Below are 25,971 nucleotides of genomic sequence, written 5' to 3' on the forward strand. Positions count from 1 at the left end.
AGACAGGGAGAAGAAGGAAGACTTAGTTTTCCTTCATATACCATTTGCACCATTTGAATTTTATGCCATAGCCTTAAAGTTACTTATTTAAAAAATAAATATAAAGTGCTAATAAATAGTTTTTAAAAGGATGAGTTCCATGACCTTTACCTGACATGATTCCCTCCCTGATTACTTCCACTATCTAAATTTCCCTCCATTTTCAAGAGAGAGATTAATTCCCGATTCCTTTTACGGGCCACTCCAGCCCACCAAGCACTCCTTCATCTGATCTCCTTTGCTAGAAGTTATCATGTGTGGCAAGTCATCACACATTGCTTTGTTAGTGCTGCTGCTGCTCCTTTTAGATAGCAGCAACCATCTTGTATTAAACTTTCCATTTTGTATTTTCATTTGTTTTACCGAGCCTTTTACAGGTTGCATGGGGGGTCTTGCAAAAATGAGTAGTCAGCGAAGAATATGTGAGCAAGTAAAAGGGAGTACATGAGAAGGAGCTTGAGGCTCCCTCGTTGCCAAGGAGACTTCAAGGGCATTTACCAGAGGTTCATATGAACCAGTGACCTGTTTTTATAAAATGCTAAAAGGTAAAGCCTTCACATTTTACATTGAATTAGTCCAGATTATAATGACATTACTTAGCTAAGAGCACTTACACTGGAGGGATAAGATAAGTTGTTGGGAGACACAAACAAAGATTTTGAAGCAAGACTCAAATTTATAGAGCCCAGAGGACTTAAAGATCAGCTAGTCCAAACCCTTACTTCATAGGACCCAAGGCAAACAAGGCTTTGGTGGAGTTCAGACTCATACTCAAGTCTCCTCCTAAGATCAGTTATGGATCTATACCGTTCAGCCTGTCGGAGAAGAGGTTTGGCCTGGGTGAATATGGGGTCTTTCCACAGCAAGAAAGACAGGGGGGCTCTGTGCCTGGAGAAGAGGGGAGAGAAAGCAGGTTGTCAAGTTTGTCTCTTCCGTAATTATGTTCAGGGCTCCGTGAGAGTCTGTGCGACTAAAAGTCTCTATTAGCAGAACCAAGTTACGATAACTAGAACTGGCTTGGAAAGCTACAAACCTCAAGTTCCCCTTACCCAGCTCAGTCCCTCTAGTTCAAGAAACCAACTGAACTTCAGTTAAAAGCTCTTCAACGACCCTTTACAACCCCCTTTTCCACACCTGGAGAAGGAAAATAGGCAAAGGAGCTTGCAATACAAATATGAGAGCTTTCCCTATTTCCAGGGTTTTTCAGCTCGTTCTCCAGTGTCTACTGTATCCAGAATGTCAGAGACATTTAGGGTAGCCATGGAGATATTATTGGCCTCGGTCTTGTTTCCTTCCTTTTCTTTGCTATTAAAATCTTTCGCTCTGATTTCAGTAAGGCATCCCACTTCTGCTGGCGTCTGGGTCCTGCAGCTCCTCTCTGCTCAAGGACACTTAATGTAGGCAGTAGGAACACTTTCAAAAAAATTATTTTTATTAAATTTGTTGGGGTGACATTGGTTAGTAAAATTATACAGTTTCAAGTGTACAATTATGTAATACATCATCTATATATTGCATTAGGAACACGTTTTTAAGCGAGGAGAGAGAACGGGTGAGGTTTATGCCAAACTGGGATGAATCCCAGTCACTGGTCTCGGGTTTAGACTACAAGTCCCAGGAGACACTGCAGCTCCAGGGCGCTCCAGTGATCCTTCCCTCACTCCTCTGGATCGTGGAGATAAAAGTTCCGTTTGCAGCGCACAGCGAGCTGGTGTGTTTTCAACGGCGGTGACGGAGTTGGGAGCCCGCCGACTGCAGGCGGGGGCGTTAAGGAGGCAGATTCCTCCTCCCTCAAGCACTGGGGGGGCGGGGAGGAGGGAAGCCAGGCCAGCGGGCCGGGGACCGAGCTGCAAAGACGGAGCGGGCTGAGATGGAGGGCGACGGGGTGCGGTGGGGGAGCGAGCCGGTGTCGGGTCCCGGCCCGGGGAGCGGCGGAATGATCCGGGACCTGTGCCGCGGCTTCGGCCGCTACCGCCGCTACCTGGGCCGGCTGCGACAGAACCTGCACGAAACCCAGAAGTTCTTCCGCGACATCAAGGGTTCCCACAGCCACAGTTGTCCCTCCTCCCCCACGGGCGATGGCGGGGCCCAGCGCGGCCCTGCCGGCGATGTCGCCGAGACCCGGCTGCAGGCGGGTAAGAAGGGCAGCCGCGAAGGAGCAAGGGCCGGAGAGGCGAGCTGGAGGGTGGACCGCACCCCTGCCCTGCAAAACAACCCGGGAAGAGGCGTGAAGTGAGGGGAGGACCTCGTGGCCCGGCCGTGGGCCTGCGCCCGCGGGCTCAGATGCTTGGGGAGGACACCCACCAAGGGCTGGGGGAGGGGCGGCGAGGACGCGGCAGGGGGTCCCTGGGGGCGAGGGGCGTCCAGAGGCAGGAGTTCCAGGAATAGGATCGAGGGGACCCGCTGTCGGCGGGCGGGAGCGCGGAGGGCCGGTGTTTGGGGAGCGCGCGGGTGAACCCCAGGAGTGCGTGGGTCAAGTTTCCCTGAGTTGGGGGCTGGGCAGTTGTGGCTCAGAGTCCCAGTGCAGGGATGGAGGGATGGAGGGATGGAGGGATGGAGGGATGGAGGGGGGTCGTAGGCAGGGCGCCCCAGGAGTCAGGAGGCCAGGGACCTGGAATGTACTCTGTGTGTTGTGCGCGCGTGTGTGTTTGTATGTGAAATGCTTTCACACCAATCGAGGCAACTCTGGAGAAGGAAGGAATGTACTCGGTATGGGGCTGGGGTCGCCAAAGGAAATGGCATCTGATGGTTGACGGGAAATTGCCAGAGATGTTGCTTTTGCTCACGGTGAAGTTTTCGGTCCTGAGACTTCTCGACGTGATTCCCTCTGGGATGTTAGAGGCCCTAAAGCACTTAGAATCGTTCAAGGCCTTTGATCTTTCCTAATTTCTTGCTTCCTCTCAAACGACTTACTATTGCTATAGAGTTTGTTAACTACTGTGTCTAATTAGGACATAACTTAGGTTGGAAGGGAGGAGGGACTGGCATCCCATCTAGACAGAGACCCTGGGGGCAGCATAGCAAAGAAGTCAGTGGGTTTAATTTAGTGATTCTCGAACTTAAGTATGTATTAAAATCAAATTAAAATAAAAAATGTCTCAGGCGGTATTCCCCTGGTTAAGTTTAGTGGGTGGGTCCTAAGAATATAAACATAGAAACATCCTTGGGGATTCTGATGCAAGTGGTCTGCAAACACACTTTCAGAAACACAAATTTAGGTTCTGATAGCAAATTTGAACATGGGGCTCAAAATAAAATGAATTGTTAAACTCTTCACAGTTTGTGTGTTGGGCCCTATATTCCCAAAGTTGCATGTTTAATATCCTACATTTGTGGGAGACTCCAGAAATGGTGATAAAAATAAGATAGTAAGATTTTGATATGGTCCTAAATGATACCATTGCATTTAATTAGCCTAGATGTAAATAAAAATACTTTTATTTTACCTCAGGGGATAAATGGGAGGAGGAGGGTGACTAGTGTCAGGGAGGGGGAGAAGCCCCTTTCTTTAGTTCTTCCTGCTGGACTCATAATTAAATAATAAAATTGACACAAGACTAGATTAACTGGAGAAAAAACAATTTAATATATGTACCAGGGAGAAGAATATGGTAATCAGATCATAAAATGAGGCTCAAAAAGATGATCCCACCAGGCACCTTTTTATATTTTTTAGACAAAAAACAAATTTGTGACAAACTGACAGGATGAAGAGTTAGTGCTTATTAGGAAAGAACTTAAGCAAGGTTTGGTAGTTGTTAGTGAGGAATCTAAACAAAGTTTGAGCTTGGTATTACAAGGCTTGTTTATACAAGCTTTTGACTCTGGATTCTTTTAACTCTTGTGATAAGGTTGTCTCAGCCCTCGGGAGCTGGGAGGGCACCTACCACATGGGAGATCTATAAGAGGGACAGAGAGGTCAGGGTTTCCTTCTGCATGGGCAGTTTCTTAAATAACTTTATAAGTAAAATGCTCAATATGCCATTGTGGGATATCTTGGAGCAACCTGCCCTGGACCCGGATACTAATTTTTCTGAAATTGGTTTTGATATCTTATGCCCAGATGTTTGCTATTCTGAAAATGGACCTATAGAAGGGGCTGATTTCTGTGAGGCTGTAAGAAAACCGCTGGTGAGAAGGGCTAATGTTTTCAGAGGTGAGCCCCAGAGTGTGTACTTTCACCTTCTCTCCCTTAGCAGTCCTCTCCAGGGGCTTGCCGTGCTCACAGGGTTTCTTAGTTTATCTACCCCCCCTCCCCCAAACAAAAACGAAACCCTCTGTTGCTGTTATTTTATAACAACTATTTATTTTTTTTACTAAAAAAAAAAATCACAGTAGATTCACCATAGAGATGGAAGTTTTCAAGGCACCTTGATTGGCTCACTTTTTAAAGTCAACTTAAAAAACACAAATGCACTTTTGTATTTTGCCTCACTGGCTTTTTTAGTTGACGGCATCATGAACTAATCTTAGTGTATTTAACTCTCTTCACCCTCTGGAGTCAGTCCACCCGAAATAATAACCAGGAAGAGGGTACAGATAACAGGACTGGCAGCAATTTGATTTTGCTCCATAAAATGCTTCCATTTTGTTTCAATATGGAAAATTTTATCTTTGGAGGTGAAATGAACATCAGCGAAAATTAGTGAGGTGACACTTATATGTTTATTTTGGGGATGCCATTTTCCTAGCTATTTAGGTAATTGTGTTAGAAAATAGAAACCATTCCTTAAAAGACTAGCTCTTGTTCTTTTACAGTCTATCCTTGCAAGGTCAACTTCATTCAGAGGCCGTCTCAACTTTCTTTTGTGAATGTTGGTTTCTGATTAATAGGAACTTGGAATGTTAAGAGAAGGGACACTCAATTCTTAACCTAACAAACCTCTAGAAGGTTTTAATCATCATATCAGGATGGACGTGTGCTACTGAGTTGGATGTAGTATGTATGGTATTTGAACAACTGAAGATCATGGATTAACTCAAAATTTTTTTCACTTTTAACCACAAAGGAGATGGGAAGGACCCCGAATTAATGCTTTCTTCCTAATTTTGACAGTTTTGTATTCACTGGGGGCAATGTAGAAAGTATGACATACATGATGTTTTAGAAGTTAAAAAGTGGGTGTAATATAACTCTGAAATGAGAGTAGCTTGGCCTGTAACAAAGAAAACTGAAATTTCCTTGACTGAGTTCCTCTGCTGCCCAAATCATTGTCTTTCTTTTCACTTAACTAACTGTAGGGCACTACAGCCCTTCTATCTGTGGATTTTCCTGTCAGAGCATTCAGAAGTAATGAGATAAAGGTTTTGAGCACTTTTGAAAAAAAGGCGGAATGGAGTATTACAAAGTAGCAGACAAAAGTATTTTTCTTGAGTTTGCAGCTGTTGCAATGTATCATTAACCTCTCAATTTTAAGAAATTGGGATGACTCAAATGTGTCTAGTTGGAATGCTCTAGTCTGTGCTGCATTCCTTCAATGCCTGGTTCCACTCCTTACTGATTGAATACCTTGAGCAAGTCACAACTGTGCTGGGCCACAGTTTCCTCATCTGGAAACGGGGACTATGATACTAGTACTTGCCTCTGGGGTTGTTGGGAGTTAATATATATTAAGGTATGTGTGCAGAACAGTGCTTGGCACGCTGTGTAAGTATTAACTATTAGTATTCAATACACATCTGAATGCCTGGTTTGCGGGGTAAAGAGGCAAATAAAGACATTGGCCTTGGTCTTGGGTTAGTGGAAATCAGTCTTTCCTTTTTATACTTTTCTCCTAAGAAAGAAAACACACACACACACACACACACACACACACACACCGTGGGTGCCAAAAAAATATATACAAGTGGACACTTTGGTCAACGTTGCTCAAGCAGTAGTTCGTCGTAATCAGAGGTGTCTGGACACCGATGGTAACCACTTTGAGCACCTCTTGTAACTGCAGAAGTCAAACATGACTAGTATTCATCTTTTGTTATCGGCATATATTGAGTATTACAATTTTAATCATTTTTTCCTTTTTAAAAATGTGTATACATTTTTTTGGTGCTTTCTCTCTCCATACACACACACACACATACATACACCGTATTTCCCCAAAAATAAGACCTACCCAGACCATCAGCTCTGATGCATCTTTTGGAGCAAAAATAAATATAAGACCCGGCCTTATATAAGATCCGGTATTATATTATACCTGGTATGATATGATATGATATGATATGATATGATATGATATGATATATTAGACCTGGTATTATAGTATATTATACCTGGTATTATATTACAGTAAGACCGGGTCTTATATTAATTTTTGCTCCAAAAGATGCATTAGAGCTGGTGGTGTGGCTAGATCTTATTTTCGGAGAAACATGGTGTGTGTGTGTGTATATATATATATATATATATATATATATATATATATACATATGTGTGTGTGTGTGTATATGTATATACACACACATATATACATAAAACTATCAACATTACAGTGTACCTATTTGTTTTTTTTGGATAAGGGATGAAAAGGACCTGGAAGACCTTAACTTAATCCTTTAGAAAGGTATAATCTAATCTTGACCATATATATATTCAATGTGTAAAGCAGAAAAATGGCAGAAAGCTAAGTAAGGTATGGCTAGATTATAGGCATTTTATGTGAGTTATAATTCTTAGGTTTTTAGAGCTCTTTGCCTTTGGTTAGCCAATAGGTTTGCTTTCTCCAACATTCTTCACCCTCTTTTTTTTTTTTTTTTTAAGATTTTATTGCGGAAGGAGAACAGGACTTTATTGGGGAACAGTGCACTTCCAGGACTTTTTTCCAAGTCAAGTTGTTGTCCTTTCAGTCTTAGTTGTGGAGGGCGCAGCTCAGCTCCAGGTCCAGTTGCCGTTGCTAGTTGCAGGGGGCACAGCCCACCATCCCTTGTGGGAGTCAAACGGCAACCTTGTGGTTGAGAGGACGTGCTGCAACCAACTGAGCCATCCGGGAGCTCAGCGGCAGCTCAGCTCAAGGTGCCGTGTTCAATCTTAGTTGCAGGGGGCGCTGGCCACCATCCCTTGTGGGACTGGAGGAGCAACCTTGTGGTTGAGAGCCCACTGGCCCATGTGGGAATCGAACTGGCAGCCTTCGGTGTTAGGCACACAGAGCTCCAGCCACCTGAGCCACCGGGCCAGACCCTCTTTTTGTCATACCTAGTATAAACCGATTGCCAGAATTAAAAAGAAGAGGAAAAGCACTAGGGCACTTATTTAAAGTTGACATTTTTCTTGAACTCCTTAGAAATTTGTACAGATAATAAAGTTTAAGTGACAGAGTGATGTCTGGGGAAGGGGCAGAAAGTTGGGAGAGAAGAAATTCTTTACATCCTGGTTTCATAGCGCAGCCGTCTTCATGGGGCTGAGGGGCGGGAAGAAGTAGGGGTTGTGCAGTGGGAGAGCTAGGGACGGATGGGTGTGCTTTCTAGTAGTTTGCCATGATCTGTTTAGAAGAGCTGCCTTAGCATTTCAATACAAGCTCAGCAGAGCAGTGTGAAGAGTAAAACCTCATTTCCCAAGGACTTCTAAAACTTTCACTTTCTCTCTGTTTTCTTCCTCATGGAAGCAGCATACGTTTGCACCACACCCGTGTCCCTGTTCTAGTTGAACCTCTTATTAACTATGTGACCTGGTACTCGTTCCTTAACCTATTTGAGTCTTCGTTTCTTCATATGTAAAATGGAAGTGACACAAAATGCCACATATTTTATGATTCCATCTATATTAAATGTCTAGAATAGGCAAATTCATAAAGATAGAAAATAGATTTCCAGGGATCAGGGAGAGAGGAAAATGAGGAGTGACTGCTAATGGGTATGGGATTTCTTTGGGGGGAAGGAAATATTCTGGGATTAGATAGTGGTGGCGGTTGCACAATTTAGTGAATATACTAAAAATCACTTCATTGTACACTTGAAAAGGGTAAATTTTATGATACGTGAATTATCTAAATAAGAGTGATAATGTCTACTTCACAAAGTTGTGACGTTTGAATATACACCAAAGCACTTAGGATAGGCATGTACTTAGTGCTAAATATTTGTGGCTGAGTGTGTGTGTGTGTGTAGTGGGTGAATATTAGCTTAGGAAGTTGGAACATGATGGGCTGGGGAAGAATAAGAGAAGCAGAAAGATAGAATGTGGGGCCAGTTTGAACAGAGAACCAGATGTAGGCCCAGGTCTCCAAGCTCCCCAGTCCAGTTCTGCTGCTGTGACGCCTCCCTTGTTCTTTTCTGACCTGGCCATGGGAATATAAAATGCACCCTGGCATTGGAGAGATTTTGTTACAGATGAGTCATAACCCTGGCTCCATAGCTTGCCATGGAAGCATAATTTACTGCAGTGGGAGATTTTATCTGAGTGAGTATAATGAGACTCTACCTACTCAAATCTCTTATCCCCATTTCCAGTGCCTGCCATTTAGGGGGCCAGGCCCTGCTTTGCTGATCTTGCTGCCTCCAGCTCTCGAGGAGGAAGCGGCCGCCCCACGCACAGTGGCTCTTTGCCATTTACCCTCTTTCCTCTTCCTCATCTTCTTTCCTGGGATAAACTGCTCCCGTGGTACAGGGCAGCCACTATTAAAAAGGCTTGGATAATTCTGCCTGCTCTTAGAAAGACACTATTATCTTAAGATTATTATCATTTGCAATGTTTAGTTTAGTCTTAAAAGTCATTCCTAATTTCAGTAGGGTAAGTTCTTCAGCCTTGCAAGTAGTTTTTAAAAGAAAGCATGGATTTAAATAAAAATCCATCCCGGTCTTTAAATTTTGTTTTGCTTTGTCCACTTTCCCAGCATCTCCTTTGTTTCTTCACGCTGCTGTTCTCTGTCTCACTAGGTTAAGACGAGGTTAAGGGAACAATCTTCCTGTATTAGATGTACTTCTCAAAAATAAAACCTTAAAAAATAATGTTATTGAAGTAGAGGGGAATGTAAATTTCACCTTATACCTACTGCTCAGTTCCTATAGGCTCTGGACACGCAGATCATGCTGTTATTCATGTACTTACGTGTACGCTAGCTGTGGCTGTGTTTGTCTTCTGCTTGCTCGAGTGTGAACTCTTAGGGTAAAGACTATGTTTTACTCGCCTTTGTATCCCCTGCAGTCACTGCCTTTGTACTTTGTACATAACAGGCTAATAAATATCTGTTAAACTATTTCCATGGTTAGTAGATATTAGAATGATTTTTTTTGTACTTCAAAAGGGCGTCCCCTCACCCCCAAAGGGTAAGGCTTTTTGTAGATTTGCCCACATTTTACTGTCTGGGCCCCTGAAAAAGAACAGTGATATGCATTTGATAGCTCACCGATTAGGTCGGAGTTGCAGTCCTTGCCAGTGTCCCAGAGAATGACTTTCATGTCCCAAAGAATGAGTTGCATGCACTACCCCAGTGTACCAGAGCCTCACCGTGATATGGGAAGTAAATCCTTAATGTTCATTCACTCAACAAACCTTTGTTAACGCCTGCCCCTCTACTGGGCACAGGACACGCAATGGTGAGCCACTGTCCAAGTAATTGATGTTATGAATGAAGGAAGGATTAGTGTTTCATCATGTTTCCTCCAGTGGATTTCCCACAAATTGGTTACTTACTTAACCATTAGCTGTCTTTTAGGGTGTGGGGATAAAGCATATGGGAAGTCGTAGGATTAAATGGCTTTGATAAAACAGGAGTTGAGATGCTTTACTAACTTTCTGACAGAATACAGGACAATTGGCCCTGCTTTGTCTTTGATGGAGTAATTATGATTGCTTGTTTGTATGGTTCAAAAGCAGAATGCATTCATGAATATTGTTGTTAAATCATATCTTTCTCAGACGTTACTCATAAGGAAGCCAGTGTGAAGAGGATGGCGTGTGTGGGTGCATGTGTTTTTTTTCCTCACAGTTTTAAGACCTGAGGTGAAATTTGCTCCTTACTTGTAGGAAAATAGTTCACTTCTAGGGATGATGAGTCTTGCTTCATACATGGTCCAGAGATTCTGAGTGGTGTCATTTATAATGAGTATAGAGATTGAGTCCATGTGGAAAATGCAATTTTTCGTTCTTGACTCTCAAGGATATGACTGGAGTCCCCTTTAGAAGTTCCAGACTAAGTGTAGTCCACCCCAAGCTTGAAAATTAATTCAATTCTTTTCCAAATGGGGAGTCTGGTAGTCTTGGGGATCCTGGAACTTTTGCTAGAGTTATAAATCAGCCTCTCTCAGGAAGCCCCTTATGTATATGTACTATTCCTCCAAAGTCCAAACCAAACTCTCTGAAGAAAACTTGGTCGGCACATGGAGACCCATCAGTGGCCCTTGTGGGCGCGTTGGACGTGCCCATCGCTTGTGCAGTGCCTTCTGGTGTTTTCTTTAGCAGGCTGTGTGAGTGGTTTGGACACATTCCCCAGCTTGTGCCCCGCGGCTGTGGGGATCTTCTGACCACAATTTTCTTTGGAGTTGGGCTCTATAAAGTCCTTCCGTTCCCTTGGGTGGTGTGCTCTGGGCAGGTTGATGGGAAGTAGGACTTGAGGGTGGTTTTTCTTTTCACATGTCTAACTAATAATGCATCAGAAGTACCCCCAAAGAATTATGATAGGTTATGCAGTCATAAAAGCCTTTGATTTAAAAATAAAATCCTCACACTTCTTTAAAAAATGCTTTTATCCCTTTTCTTTAATTCAGATGTAAAAAAGATCTAACTTTAGCTTCATCAGATAAGGAGCTTTAGTGCTTTATTTATGCCAGACAGATTTTAGCTTAGTGTTTTTTTACCCTTTCCAGTCTATATAATGGGGAGAAAATTACATTTCCCAGGATTTTTATCAAGCCAAACTTTCCAGAGCAAAGACTACGGCCCTGTCATAAATGTAGCTAGATTCCAAGACTAATTGGAATAAAAGCTCTCTCTTTATTTGCATTAGAGACAGTGACTGAACCAATATGAAGATTACTTTTTAGTAATATTCTGTACTACATACTCCTGGTTAACTTAGTACTGTGGAAACATGTAGGTGCAAGGAAGAATGTGGGGGGAACAGCAGCAGGAAAAAAGTCCTTACTCTTGGCGCACAGGAGCCCCACTGGGGGACCCTATTTCCGTTTCTCCTGCTAGAATAATTGCCTGCTCTGCTGGCTTTCATTCCATGTGGAGAAATGGAGACATTCTGCAGATTGAACTTGGAAAAGTGGTTTGTTAGTATAGGAGAAAAGTAATTAGTTAGTGTCTGAGGTAAAGAGGAGACGTGAAACCCAGAAGAGGTGGAGCTGTGTACCCTGCCTCAGTAGTCAGAAGAGGCCACTGCAGCAGTGCGAGGTTTACGCTTCTGGGGGTTTCTTGTTCATGAACTGGATGGTTACAGGTAACTTTTTTACTTTGAAGCGCCTATAGAATTGGCTATAGGAGAAAGTGTGTGGCTGCTCGCTTGCGGGTCATGAAAGAATTCACAAGGCAGGTAGAAATACAGAAGGAAGGTTTATTAAAGCAAGAGGGTCGGCTGTGCAGTCTGCTGGAAACTACTGCGGCGAGTCTTTGTTTTATCTCGAGTTTTATATTTTCTAACCAGGATTAAAATTGCTTCGACCCGTAGTGGAATTTTCTGTTGAGTTCAGCTTTGTCCGTGTCATTGATTACTTCGGTGAATTACAAAATCCTTTGTATTTTCATTCACTTTCAGAGAGAACTTTAAGTTTAATGTTAAAAGTGAGGTAAAAATCTTTATCAAAGGAGGAAAATCCTGGGGTACCAGGAACAAGGATTGCAGTGATAACTGCTGAGATCTGAATGAACTCTGAAGCTCTGTCAACCTTACAAATTGCAATAGTGTGACAAGGCAAAGATAGAGTTCCATTTCACTTTCTCCATTTAGTGCCGTGCCTACCTTGGCTGCACCTTACCCTGGCCCTCACGCACCTCTTGGGTGTGTCAACAAAAAACCAGCCTAAGGAGAAACCTTATAAGAGTTTATTTGAGCAAAACTGACGACAGTTGCTGGAAAGCAAAATCTCAAGGGATTGAGAAAATGCTCCGCAGAAGGGCGGTTTGCAGTTTATTTCACACATAGAATCAAAGGAGGAGGGTTACATGAAATCCTTTGGTGGTAGATTAAGGGGTGGGAGAAAGCAAAGCAGGGAAACTACTGGGATTGGATAAAAGTAAATTGGAGAGACAGGTACTTCTTTTACATAGGTGGGTACAGGATGGTTAATAGTTCACATAGAGATGTTAATCAAGGGACAAGAATAATAATGAGGGATTCTGTAGTTTCCTGCTCCGGTCTGGAAAAGGGATTACTGACATTCCAAGGATGTCATTTTAGGTGCAAAAAGACAATAGAAAGGCTCACTTAAGGTGAAGATTGACTTTCTGAAGGAAGCTTCAGGCTAAAGACGTGACTTTCCACCGTGGCCCACCTTAGCTGTGAATTTTTTGTTGTTGTTCACGCCATCTCATGTGGTTATTTTCAGTCTCCTGACCTTGTCAGGTTTAACCTGTGGACCCTTTTCTTTCCTCAAGTGTGTGTTACTGATAGGGATGGAAAACAGGCAAGAAGGAGAGTATATTAATATAAATACACTGCTGTTATTCCACAAACAATTGAAGTAAAGTGTCTATCCTAATAGGTCACTAGAGACAAAAAAACATCATTGGCATTCCTTCCCTCCAGTTCTCCCTTTTTAGAATAGTTTAACCTCAAACTCAAAGGGTAATGTACACTAACTGGTAGAGAAGAATTAAAAATTTCTCTGAAAAGCACCTACTGTCTCTTAGAAAAGGAACTCCAGAGATCTTAGAATAACAATAACATTTTTTAAAAATGCACCAGCTAATAGTAATACTGTGTTTCTTCCCCAGGCTTAAGTCCTGGTTTGGGGCAATTTTCCTAGTTATTCTGTCAGTGTGCTTTAAATTGGATTTTGGGCAATTTTTATAGTGACTCTTGTCAGTCTAGTTTAAATTGGGGCCCTACAATTGCTAAATTGTGTTTTGGCCCAGACTGGGAAAAAATATGGTGAGGGGGGAAAGTCTCTATTCTTCTTAGTGTCTCTAGCTGGGCCTAAGACCTAAACTGACATAAGACATTAACAGGTGCAAAGTATATGCATTTTATTAAATTGTCCCTGTAGATGAGAGTCCCCACAAGAGAACGATGACCCAATGAAACAGAGTTGAACATTTATATACTGAATTGGACAAAGAGAAATAAATTATGAAAATGTGACAAGACAGGGACTTGGGCAGGGCAGTTAATGGTGGTAAAGTAACTAGGAAAATAAAGGTTAGTTGAACGACTCGTTTGTACAGATTTTTCTTGTCCTTGACTCCAGGTCTCTGGTGATAAGAATGTTGCTTTCCTTCTGGTATCGAGAGGACACCTTCCAGATGGGGTTTTATGTCCTGTTTTCAGGAAGAAAAAAGGGAGGTCAGAACACCCTTCTTACACCTGCTGTGTACCAAGTGCCTTTAACTCTAAATAATCCTTCAGCCAAAGTGGCACGTTTTGAGGTGGCATATTCTACCACGCTTCAGGGGCATTGTCTACCAAGTAATAACCTGGTGAAGGGGTTCAGAACAGGTCTTCTCAGAATGGGCCACTTTGGCATACTGATTGTTTGGAGTTGAAGACAATCAAGGCCCAAAAGGCTCAGCTTTTTTTTAGCCTCCCCTTTAACTGCCTAAAAGAATTTAGATACAGGGCCTGGCCCACGAAGAGAACTATGAGTACTGATGACCACAGAGCACGGGCTACATTTGGGGGCTGGGGAAACTCGGCAGGGCCTGGAGATCAAGATCCTCTGTGTCCCATTGCCTCTGAGTAGCAGGGCAAACGTTTGTTTACCGAACATTTGCTCTTCCCGTCTTCCTATAAATTGTCTTCAGCTTTGAAGTCTCAGACCCCTACCCCCTTCTCCTTATCTCAGGATGGCATTAAAACAGGCAAATCCAGTGATGCACTTAGAAAAGGCTCAGTAAATGTTACTGTAGGGAGCAAAAGTAATTTTTTTCTTTAATTGGGGAATATTGGGGAACTGTGTGTTTCTCCAGGGCCCATCAGCTCCAAGTCGTTGTCCTTCGATCTAGTCGTGGAGGGCGCAGCTCAGCTCCAAGTCCAGTCGCCGTTTTCAAACTTTAGTTGCAGGGTCGCAACCCACCATCCCATGCGGGAATTGAACCGGCAACCTTGTTGTTGAGAGCTCACAGTCTAACCAACTGAGCCATCCGGTCGCCCCAGGAAAAGTAATTTTTCCCCTACCCTTCTAGATTCTTGGCTGAGACCGCCTCCCCCGCCCGCCATAATAAAAAGACATTAACAGGAGGAAAAAAACCCAGAAATTTAACAACACGACTACCTCCTGTCTACATATGGGAGATATCTAGGAAAACTTGAGCAACTCTGAAATGGCCAAAGTTACCACTGTCAGTATCTCCAGCTAAAGACAGCTGTTAGGGGAGGTTATCAGGAAAAGCACAGTAAACCAGGAAAAGGTTGTTATGCAGATTTAAGTCTTTCCCTTCTGCATTGGTGAGAGTTTCTAGAGATGTGGAGTCATCCTTTTCCTCCTGGTACTGAGTGGGAGACACCGTTACAAACGGAGATTTCTCTTATAAATATTTGTTATAAAAGGGTATTGAGGTTGTGGATTTTGCTCCCCTTTGTTATCTAAAGCAAAACAATGAGGTTGCTACTTTAGTTGTTCTCCTAGTTTGAGACCTTTGTTTAGAAGTACAGTTGAGCCTTGAATAAATTGGGTTTGAACTGCGCGGGTCCACATAGGCAGTTTTTTTTCCAATTGACCCATGCAGTTCATTTGACCCTCACAATTCAAACCCACGTTGTTCAAGGCTCAATTGGCAGTTGGGAATCTGCATACTTAAATTACACGCAGGTTTTCAACTGCGCGGGTAGGTGGAGCCCCTCACCCCAACATTGTTCAAGGGTCAACTGTAACAGCAATCAAGATAATCTGTATTTAAGAACAATCTAGAAAAAAAAGCCTTGGCTTGCACTTCAGACAATTTGAGTTGATTTTTCCTGCAGCCAGAGTTGGCAGGGTTAATGTGCTCCAGCTGAGAAGCCAGGCTGTTACCTTCTGGCGCCCCATATGCAGATGCTGTTATATTAATTACAAAGAAAACCTGATTAACTCGGAAGTCCTTTAACTGTCAGGAAGGCAGCTGCTCCAGCTCTGAAACAGGTTTTTTCCCTTCCTCCTACTGCCATTCTATAGTTTTTCATCTCTCCTTTACAGAACTCCTAAACCTGCAGTGTAGGTCCTCAGAGCCCCTGGCTAGTTCAATCACCTTTTTGATGTACACTTGCAGGAGACCAGAGAGAGCTTGCATAATTAAATTCACATACCGCTTAAAATAACAACACCCAGACCAGCCACCCATCCCCCTCAATTACTTTTTCCTTCAACAGTTAAAACCTGATGGAATCCTGGGATTTTAGAACTGGAAAGGATATTAAAGATGATCTAATCCAACTCCCTTAGTTCACAGATGAGAAATCCAAGGCTGAGAAAATCAAGTGAATTGCCAAAGTCACAGAGCTAGTCCGCGGTGAAGCCTGGGATCGGAGTCTCTCCCTCCTCGAGTGCTGCTCCCAGTTCAGTGCTGCCCTCCTCCCTCACTGAACCATGAACCATTTGCCAAGAGAAGCACGGAGTGAAACAATCTAGTTTCACCTTCGTTTCTCTCCATGCCCTTGTTCAAATCTTGTAGACAAGTGGAGATGAATGAGAAAGCTAAAGATTAGTGGGAAAAGCAAAGGGCTTGTATCACGAGGTACTGAGAAACCGGATGGCGATATCTACATTGAAGACCCTTCTTTAGTGCAGAGCCCTGACAGTGCTGGAAACAAAAATTAAAGCCAGGCTCTGCGGCAGCCCCTTCTCCCATTGCACTGGTCTACGGTTTGACACTAGTGGGGTTTATTTGTACTGACTGTTTTTGTTACTACAGAGTGGGGGTGTGTGATAATTTGGGTCAGATGAATAATGGGGTGTGTCTGCTATGGTTTGGGCTCATGCAGAGCGTGTTTTACTGGCTTTCCTATAGTTGGCACTCTCTCAGAGATGTTGAAGTCTCTCCCTCTGATCCTGAAAAGTGGTTTGGCGGTTTTCAGTATCTGTTGTCCACTCTCCTAGCAGCAGCAGTCAGAAAGGTCATTTAGGTTTTTTGTTTTTGTTTTGTGCCAACTTTTATTATAGGAGTTATGAGGGTTGCCCATGTGAACTTACACTTAGACACCCATCTGAGGATCTGGGAGGCCTGGGAAAAGAGGAAAGACAAGAAGTGTGGATGAGAGTGAAGCTAGTTTGGGCTTCTCACTGCTCAGGCTGAGACCTCAGTGGTTAAATTCTGCAGGGTGACTGAGGAGGTCCTATTTTGTTGTCTGCATCTACTCCATCTTGAGGTGAAGGAGGTCTTTAGGAATGAAAAGTTGCTCCTAAACTGTTCGTCATGGTACTGGACTTTTCTGAGTGCTTGGTAGAACCACTTAGAGCTTTCTGTAGATAATTCTCCACAATAAATGGATTCTTACATAGAGCAAACAAGTATGTAACATAAAGCAATTACTGTTTTAGTCATTTTGTTAGATGTTTCGATAATTATAAACATAACTAGAGTAGACTGTGGTGAAGTGTTGTTTAGTTGTGCACAAGATATGAAGGGACTCAGGACTAGCCCATTGCTACTGCCTAAATGGTCACACAAGAAATTGGCTCTGTCCCATTGCCTTTTTTTTTACATTTTATTTATTTTAACTGTGTTTTTCCAGGACCCATCAGCTCCAAGTCAAGTAGTTGTTTCAATCTAATTGTAGAGGGCACCGCTCACAGTGGCCCATGCGGGGATCGAACCGGCCACCTTGTCGTTCAGAGCACCGCGCTCTGACCAACTGAGCTAACTGGCCGAGGCGCCTCCCCTTCCCCCAATTGCTTTTGATTGTAGGTCAAAGATTAGACCAGTGGTCTGGTGTTTTGCTCTTGTGCTTAGTAAATACCTTGCATGGAATTAGGCACTCAGTTAATGCCTTTTGCTTTTTCAAAGGAACCCACGTGTTCCCCAGGAGAGTAGCTCTCTTGTTTCGGTGTGTGGTGTTGGTGATGTGTATGTGCAGGCAAGGGGATGGGCTTGTAGACACACCCAGAAGGAAGGGCTTCATGAAATGCATGGAGGGGTCTGCGTGAAAACAGACTGCTTTAAACCTTCTGGTGGTGCCACTTGTGGAATAGAAGGAGCTTTGAGGCTCTGAAATGGTCAGTTTGTGGCCAGATAGGTACAGTCTGAAGTAGAGCAACCTCTGAAATGAGTCAGGCCTCTTGCTTTGTTTACAGAAACAAAATAAACAGCTTATGAATGATTTAATACAGCTTATGGTTAAGTGATTAAAGTGAATACTGTTTCAGTGGGCGCCATGCCAAATTTCAATTAAGATGTATGTAAAATCAGCCTTTTTAAAGCCTAAGAACAGGGTGCCTGACTTTCTGAACAAACTCAAGGGTTGTCTGAATCATAGACACAGGCAGGCACTGGTACTGAACAAGTCGGGGAATGATCCAGTTCAGAATCTGAGTTTCAGTCAGCTGGTTTCTGGTTCCTTTTCCCAAAAGGAGGTCCTCATACTTTATTTCGGAAGCCTTTTCTTCTCTTTGAGTACTATGTGACATGTTCGTGGAAGCTAGCCGTTTAGGGGTGTGACTGTCCTGAAATAACGTTTTTGAGCTGGATCACAGCTCTTTCTAGACGTGGATTTTATCCTAACAGGCAGTTCTGTCCCTTTGTCGTATTCAGGGTCTGTCATCCATAAACCGAAGGAATGTGATTAGGAGATAATGGACTTTAATTGAGCTCCCAGTGCTTTAAGAAAACATGACTGTGCAGCTGGGACGCTGTCCTGCCATCAGAGAGACGCACCAGAAAAGATTCTAGAGCTTATGCATACTTGAATAACTTTTTATTTCGATATATGTGTATTTAAAGATTAGCTCTTACATTTAGTTATACAATATGTCATAAATGAAGAAAATAACAAACTAAAACTTCATATGGTAGTGACATTTAAAAAGGCCGTTCAAGTATTAGGTCTTCTGTCACAAGGAAGGTTATCATTTTGACACATTCAGGTATAGTTTTTCTCGGACTCACATCCCAGTGAGTGTCGTCTTTTCTGGCTTTGTCAGTTTAATGATCTTGTGATTGCGATTGCGTCCTTGTAAACTCCTTCGGGTCCCTCCACTGGATCAGAAAGGCGTGGGGAGGGTAGATCAGTTAGTTCACTGCCACCTTTCTGGATAGAAACAACTGCTTTGGGGAGGAGCGGGGAGGGGAATTCTGCTTGGTATTTGAGGAGCCTTTTCTGACTGGGATGTTTTCCTGGTATCTCCTTCAACCAAGAGCTTCCTAGAAATTTCTTCTCTAGGACCCTGACATCCTAACGGGGTCTCTGTGAGCCTCTCTCTACCCTTCCTCACTCTTTCTGTCCTCCTTTCTCCTTCTTCACCCTCCCCTTCCCCAACCAGGCCAGCTGAGCTGCATTTCCTTCCCACCTAAGGAAGAGAAGTACCTCCAGCAGATTGTGGACTGCCTCCCCTGCATCTTGATCCTCGGCCAGGACTGTAATGTCAAGTGTCAGCTATTGAACCTGCTATTGGGGGTGCAGGTGCTTCCTACCACCAAGCTGGGCAGTGAGCAGAGCTGTAAGCTTCGGCGCCTCCGCTTCACCTATGGGACTCAGACTCGGGTCAGCCTGGCGCTTCCTGGCCAGTATGAACTAGTCCACACGCTGGTTGCTCACCAGGGCACCTGGGAGACCATCCCTGAGGAGGACCTGGAGGTCCAAGAGGACAGTGAGGACGCTGCCCATGTTTTAGCCGAACTGGAGGTGACGATGCACCATACCCTCTTACAGGTACCAATCTCATACTTATGCAATTGTACACACATATATCAGCTTTTCTTGTATTTGAGCTTTCTCAGAAAGTAATTTGGCAGTATATACCCTGGGCTCTGAGCATCAGCTGATGTGGTGAAAGGTACATAATCTAGGAAGTTGAAAACAGACAAGGTTGTAACAGACCCATCTCTGCCTCTGCTACCGTACTGCAAGGCCCTGAGCAATTGGCTTGCCTTCCTGCCTCCTATCTCCCTTTCTAATATAGAAGGAATGTGATGCTTACATCTCAGTGTGCTTTTATAGAATAATTATGATCAGGGTTAGAAATCCTTTTACCTTTCTTAGCAGGTGTTGCTAAGATCGTCTCTAGCCATCCCTTTCTAAAAGGAACAATAAGATGATGGATTCATGTTCTTATTGGAGTTGAGACCAAGTGAAGAATGTTGTGAGTTTTTCCTTAGACCTACCATTACTTCCTAAGTGGAACAGATCATGTTTCCTACTTTCTAAGGAACTTGGGAACATGAGGGTAGGTCTGGCTCAATGTTACGAGATACGGGGATCCTGGCACCTGAAGAATATCTTTGCTTCTCCAGTGAAGTCAACTCCCAATGAGAGCCCAGGTCTTACGGCGTCTCCTAAGAAATCATGCCGCCTGTCTGCTATTCTTGTCTTCGCTTGGGAAGGACTCATCTCTTGTGCTAGGCTTTCCTGTTGTATAGCTAGGGCTGGGATACTTAATTAGAAGGAATGAGGATTGGCAAAAGATGTGACTATGCCAGGGGTCAGGAGTGGGTAGGAATAAAAGAATGCAGACATGCTCAAAACAGTCTATCTCTTGGTTAGTGGTGCCAGGAAGGAAGGGCTGTTTGGCAGGACTAGGAGAGCGGGTGTCTTTTTTTTCTTATAACCGCTTCACCTGCCCTTGTTCTAAAAGGCTTGATGTCCCAGTCAATGGAATGAATCCTTCAGCTGTGGCCATGGTCTGTGACATTCCAGAAGTAAAAACTGTCATTTCCTTCCAGAGTCCAGATTTCTTTTATCTTGATAAAAGCTAGAGCAGGCAATGTGTATAAGTCAGCGTTTTCTCTCAGCTGTTTCAGTGGTGGCTTTTCTGTGTTTTCAGACCTAGAGCTTGCACTTCTTAGCTCCAGGACTCTGTGAGAGTTCTTGGACAGTATTCCCTATCTATTGCTGAGGCTCCTCAGTTGACCAGAGAGCTTTTTCACAGCTGTAGGTATTTGATTCATACACAATCTGTTGGTGGTGGTGTACTGCCTTGGTCTAATTGCTTCAAGTTTCCAGTAGCTCAGTGGTTTTCAAACTTTTAGATTTTAAATCACTGTAAAAAATAACATTTTATAACAGGACCCAGTATATATATATATACATATATGTTTGAAATAAAGTTTTGTGAAACAATACTTTTACTTCTTGCAAAACATACTGGTATTTTCATTTCTATTCTGTTTGACTTCATTTTTAAAAAATGGTGGTAGCAACCACTAAATTGATGCTATGAACTAATACTAGGTTGGTGCAAAAGTAATTGCGGTTTTTGCAATTTTTTTTTTTTTTAACCTTTTAAACCGCAATTACTTTTACACCAACCTAATATATTGTGACTTTAGCTTAAAAAACATTGTTAAGTGGGTGAAATGACTGCTATATGTTGGGTGGTGATTTTTCCTGTTTTTGCCTTTTAAAAACAATCTTGGAATGTGAGCAAAGCCATCTGTAGGAGAAGCAAATTATTTGATTTGTCTGTGTCCCGTCATTTTACTGTTTTCATTTTTTAATGCTACTTTTGTCCCATGAATTGAGGTGATACAAGGAAGGAAAGTGAGAGCCTTTCCCCAAGTCATATCTAAGCACATACCTTACTGGTGGTGAGAGCGCCCGGTGCCTGCTCCGATACGTGTAAGCACTCAAACTGAACTAGCAATTGAAGAGGCTGCCTGGTTGGGAAGTTGAGAGACCAAATTAGCTTTCTCTCCACACAGTTGAAATATATATTCTCTTTCTTGAGGCATATTCTTCTTTTTTCTTGAGGAATTCTCTCGCCTCTTGTTTGTATTTCATGTGGTTTCTGAGGCTTCCTTAGTCAGTGTTTCTCCAGATCTGCCTTATTCTCCAATGGTGTTGATGTAGAAATAGCAACGGGCCCCAACCGTTCAAAGTTTAGACCCTTTGATGCTGAGCCTCACCGGCTGTTCTGTCACTACAAGTCAGGCTCCCGTCTCCATTAATACAATACAGCAGCCATTCTCAGCTCACGGCTGGGAGCATTTCACAGCTACCTTGAAGATTTTTTTTAAAGATTTTATTGGGGAAGGGGAACAGGACTTTATTGGGGAACAGTGTGTACTTCCAGGACTTTTTTCCAAGTCAAGTTGTTGTCCTTTCAATCTTAGTTGTGGAGGGCGCAGCTCAGTTCCAGGTCCCGTTGATGTTGCTAGTTGCAGGGGGCACAGCCCACCATCCCTTGCGGGACTCGAGGAATTGAACTGGCAACCTTGTGGTTGAGAGCCCACTGGCCCATGTGGGAATCGAACTGGCAGCCTTTGGCATTAGGAACATAGAGCTCTAACCGCCTGAGCCACCAGGCCGGCCCCTGAAGATTTTTTAGCTCCCATTTTATTTAGGACCAATGAGTTAAGCCCTAAACAGCCCTTCCGTTTGGTATTTTAAAAAGGTGGTAAAGAAAGGAGATATTTAGCTAAAGGAAACCAAGATTGAATTAGGGGAAATGAGAAGTTCATTTTCAACTGTCAAATTATCAAAGCAGAGTGTTCCCCTACCCTCTTATACAATGGTCATTCTTCTAATTGTTACTTTAAAGTCCTCATAAATTAGCTATTTTCACTTATTTCCAGAATAGGCCAACTCCCATGAACCCATAGTGCTTGGTATTCCCAGGCTTTTTAGTTCTGGGTCCCCTGAGATTCTCGGTTCATAATTCAACAGTAGAGGAACACTGTCAGCTGTTAGTTCCTGAAACTTTGTTTAGTATTTAAACATAGTTATTTTCCAACTGGCAACACATTTCACCATTCACTGTATTCGCTAGTTCTGTCTTCACCTACAGACATCCTTCCCCTTCCCCATCCTTCCCCTATTTGGGGCACATCCATCTACCACCCCCTTTTCTCTTTCCCTTCCTCTGACAAGTCCAGTGGAACACAGTTGTCGGCCTCAGAGATGTCCCAGTCTAATGTGTGTGTGTTTCCTATGAACACCTATAAGAAAAGGAATAAAAAGAAGCAGAGACAATTAAACTTCCTCAGCCGGAGATGGGATTCCTGCATCTCAGCAGTGACATTTTATTTACTGTGGCAGTTCCACAGCTTTCCGTTGTTTTGCTCTTATCAGTAGCCAGCTTGTCTCCACCAGGCCCTTTGGACAGATGTACGTGTCACCTGGCAGCCAGCTGCCGTGTGCTGCCATACACGGTTTGGCTCATGGTGACGTATGGTAGATATGTTTCAGGGACCTGAGATAGACTGATGTTTCCAGGCAAGGTCTAATGACTTGCCCATAAGCTTATTTGTTTACCAACTCTAACCAGTTGGAGTAGTAAAGTTTTTTCTTTATAACCCCCACTCAATAGCTTTCAATGGAAATAATCTATTTGAAATGTCATGCAGACATTGATATTTTTAATTTCTCAGCAGTTAATATTTTCACAACCCCAAATCATAAAGGATCTTACTTAAAATGACAAAAGTTTAAGACTAGCTTCTCTCAATAGTTACCTAGTTTTTGGCATTTATTATGGCAACTTACAAAATTAAATGTGTTGTGTGTTGCTTTAGTTAGATACCATATCTTCTCTTGAATGTATCTAGATTGAAAGATAATGGTTGATTGGTAAAAAGTTGGAAAAAAGCCTAGGTGAAGGTCCTCAGGGTGAGAAGTTACTGTTGGGGGAAAAGAGTACATGGAATTAGGCCAAAATAGGCTGTTCCAAGGGAAAAGAAACAAAGTTGGGGTAACATGTATAAGACAGACAAATAAAGAATGTTATTCTAGAGATATTAAAATAAACCATGATTTTATGGGGCAAAAAGAAAGGGGAACTAAAGTGATACGTTAAAAAAGGATATGGGAGGTTCAGACAAATGCTAAATTATAAATTCCTTCTAGGCAGTAATCCTATATTCTTTGAATTTGAAATCTCTTTTGCCTTCCCCCTAACACACACTAACGTACATAGTGAAATGTAACCATCCTGCATACATTGCTCTTTGCCAAGAAACCTGGAAATACCTAGTATAGGTTCATTTACCTCTTAAGGATATGTGTGGTTTAGAGGCGAGATTTAAAAAAAATCCCTACGTCACTAGATAGCCTTGCTGTCTCTCAAGAACGGGTTGAAACTGAGGCTGTATTTTGTTAGTTCATCACCAGTGATAATTCTGTTCTTCAAAGGTTAGCTCTTGGGGAGAAAATCTGGCAGAGATTTTAGTCTTAATCTTCCTCTTTTGTCTTCTCCCTTTTAGAGGTTCCTGCCTCTTTCCTGCACCAAATGGCTTCCCTCTGTTTTCATTGCCTCTGAGATCTGTTGGTGTTTCCCTTTAAGTAGAGGATGGTGGGCGTAGGGGATCTTCCCCAGTTCAGAGACTCAAGAGGTTCAAAGTACTGTCAACAGGCAGAAACTGTTGTTGCCTATGAAAAATATTTTCTTTTGACTTCTTTTGTGGTATTTCACACAGTCCTTGCAGCATTGTTTCATAGCAAGGCCTTTACTTTGTAGCTAGCGTATGCTTTTTGACAGAGAACACCAGCATTTAGGATCCCTGAAAGCATCTTGTCCAACCTTTATTCTTCTTTCAGAACTTCCCTAACAGGTAGTTCCTGACACACAGTGGGCCTTCAGTTACTGTTTAAGTATGGTCTTTATAGTCAAGAGGACCTCGATTTACATCCTGTCTTTGCCACTTAACTGTGATTCTGGTGCTTGGTTCCCTCATTTGGAAGATGAGGGTAATAATGCATCTCTTTTAGGACTTGTGAGGCTTACAAATGAGAGACTATGTGTAAAGCACCTAGCACAGTGTCTGGCACCTAGTAAGCCAGTTCCCTCCTTTCTTTGTATGAATTAATCAGTGTCCCTGAGAAGAGGATTTCTTACTCTCTCAGTCACCCATCCCTCCCCTGACAACCGTCCACGTTGCAACTCTGTCCTTTTATCAAACTTAAGTCCTCCTGGTTCCAGGTTACTTATAGTTATTCTGCTCTAGTTAGAAATGAAGTTGTTCATAATTCATTATGAAGAACTTTTGTAATAAAATGAAAGAAGAGAAAGATGTTAATAAAAAGATAAATACCACAAAATTTAAAGTTATAAAGTTAAAAGTCTTCCTTTCCTCATTCTCTCTTCTCTATTCCACTATTTTCTCTCTCGATGAATCAAATCTAGTAAATGGTAAGAGAATAAAGCTTCAGATTTCTCCTTTTATCTGTGTCTGTGGGTACTGGATGTTTGAATAGCTGCTGATAGAACGCATAGAGTCTGTTAGTACATTCTTTTTTCTTTTAAAAGTGTTTATTAAAATATAGCTAACATACAATGTTACTAGTTTCAGATGTACACCATAGTTATTCGACATTTACATACCTAAAGAAGTGATCACATGATATGTCTAGTAACCATCTGACACCGTACATTATTACAGTATTATTGACTATATTCCCTATGTTGTACTTATTTAATAACTGGAAATTTGAACCTCTTATTCCACTTCACCTGTTCCGCCCTTTCTAAAAAATGTTTCAATTACAGTTGACATTCAACATTATTTTATATTAGTTTCATATTCACTACATTCTTGTCAAGTTGTCTGTTGCCTGATTCATTGAATTATGAAATATAGAGAAGATAGTTCTGATCCGTAAGGGCTTCATACTTATTATAGTGAGTAGAGATGCAGAGCCTTTGTTTTGGGTGTTTGGGATTATAAACGTATTTCCACTTTTAGCATGATGGTCTCCTGCTGTCTGTGGCTAGTTTAGGGTTTTGGTTGGGATTGTGTTTTTTCCCCAAGTCTTGTTTCTGGCCTCTGAGTTACCACACTGATATTTTCACTAGGTAGGAAGATGAGCATGTATCCATCCTGTGCTGCTGTTGGGATAAAGTTCTGGGTTGTCTTCAGCTAGTTCCAGTTGCTTATGAGGCATGTTATCGTCAGGAAACCTGTTCAGTTGCAGCTTCCCTTTGGAGTGTTTGTACCAACAAAAATCAAGGTGTTCTCTGCAGTGTAACAAGAATATAGAGGTATTTTCCTTAATATGTAAGTAACCTTTAAGAGAGGGTGAGTTCAGGGAACTGTTTAAAAATAAAGAAGAAAGAATTGACCCTGTGTAAAAACAAACAGGAAAAATCTCTGAACCACTATGTGAGAATCACATGGGAGGAAAATTGACAGTAAAAATCAGTGGAATATGGGGACAGGGATGTGTTCATTGCTGAGCAGGGCAAGACTATTATTTGGTTGTGTACTTCTGTGTGATGTAAACTTGAGGCTCAAGACTGGAGAGAAAGCAAAGACATCTGTGACCTACCTGAGTGCATGACCGTCGTACATCAGACCCATCAGTGAATACAATCATCTTTAGCTCTGAGGGCCAGTAAGGTGCTGTGAACGTAGCTAAGGACCCCTCGTCAGTGAGAGCCGTTCTTCTTAGGAAGTGGTGAGGCTTCTTCAGTGATTGAGCGACTTCTTCTTGGCATTTAAGGAAGTGTCATTTACATCAAAAACAAAACCAAATAGGTGAATTCTGGTGTCTGCAGAGATTCTTTTTCCTTCATTGAGTTAGGATTCATTCTTGGAGTAGAGGCAAACAGCAATTCCAGATAAATGTGTGGAATATGCGTTGAAAGATAGAAAATTTTACCCATGATTATTGAAAGTGGTTTTGAGCAAGTAGTAAAAGCATCATTTATTCACCCATTCATTTCACATTTATTTATCGGATGCTCACGTAGTGCAAGGCACTGTTCTGGGAGCCG

At 42.5% G+C, this 25,971-nt stretch overlaps 1 protein-coding gene across 1 annotated transcript in view; it reads left to right on the forward strand.

The window, feature by feature from the left end:
• Window positions 1-1,735: 1,735 nt before the first annotated feature.
• The window catches only part of DSTYK (dual serine/threonine and tyrosine protein kinase), a 49,588-nt gene continuing 25,352 nt past the window's right edge, over window positions 1,736-25,971 (forward strand). Inside the window, exons 1-2 of the mRNA XM_019711453.2 lie at window positions 1,736-2,174; window positions 18,586-18,974. Coding sequence (XP_019567012.2) covers window positions 1,910-2,174; window positions 18,586-18,974 — 654 coding nt within the window. The 5' untranslated portion in view covers window positions 1,736-1,909. The remainder of the gene's footprint in view (window positions 2,175-18,585; window positions 18,975-25,971) is intronic.

This window comes from Rhinolophus sinicus, linkage group LG17 (assembly GCF_036562045.2).
Source record: "Rhinolophus sinicus isolate RSC01 linkage group LG17, ASM3656204v1, whole genome shotgun sequence".
Lineage (NCBI taxonomy): Eukaryota > Metazoa > Chordata > Mammalia > Chiroptera > Rhinolophidae > Rhinolophus > Rhinolophus sinicus.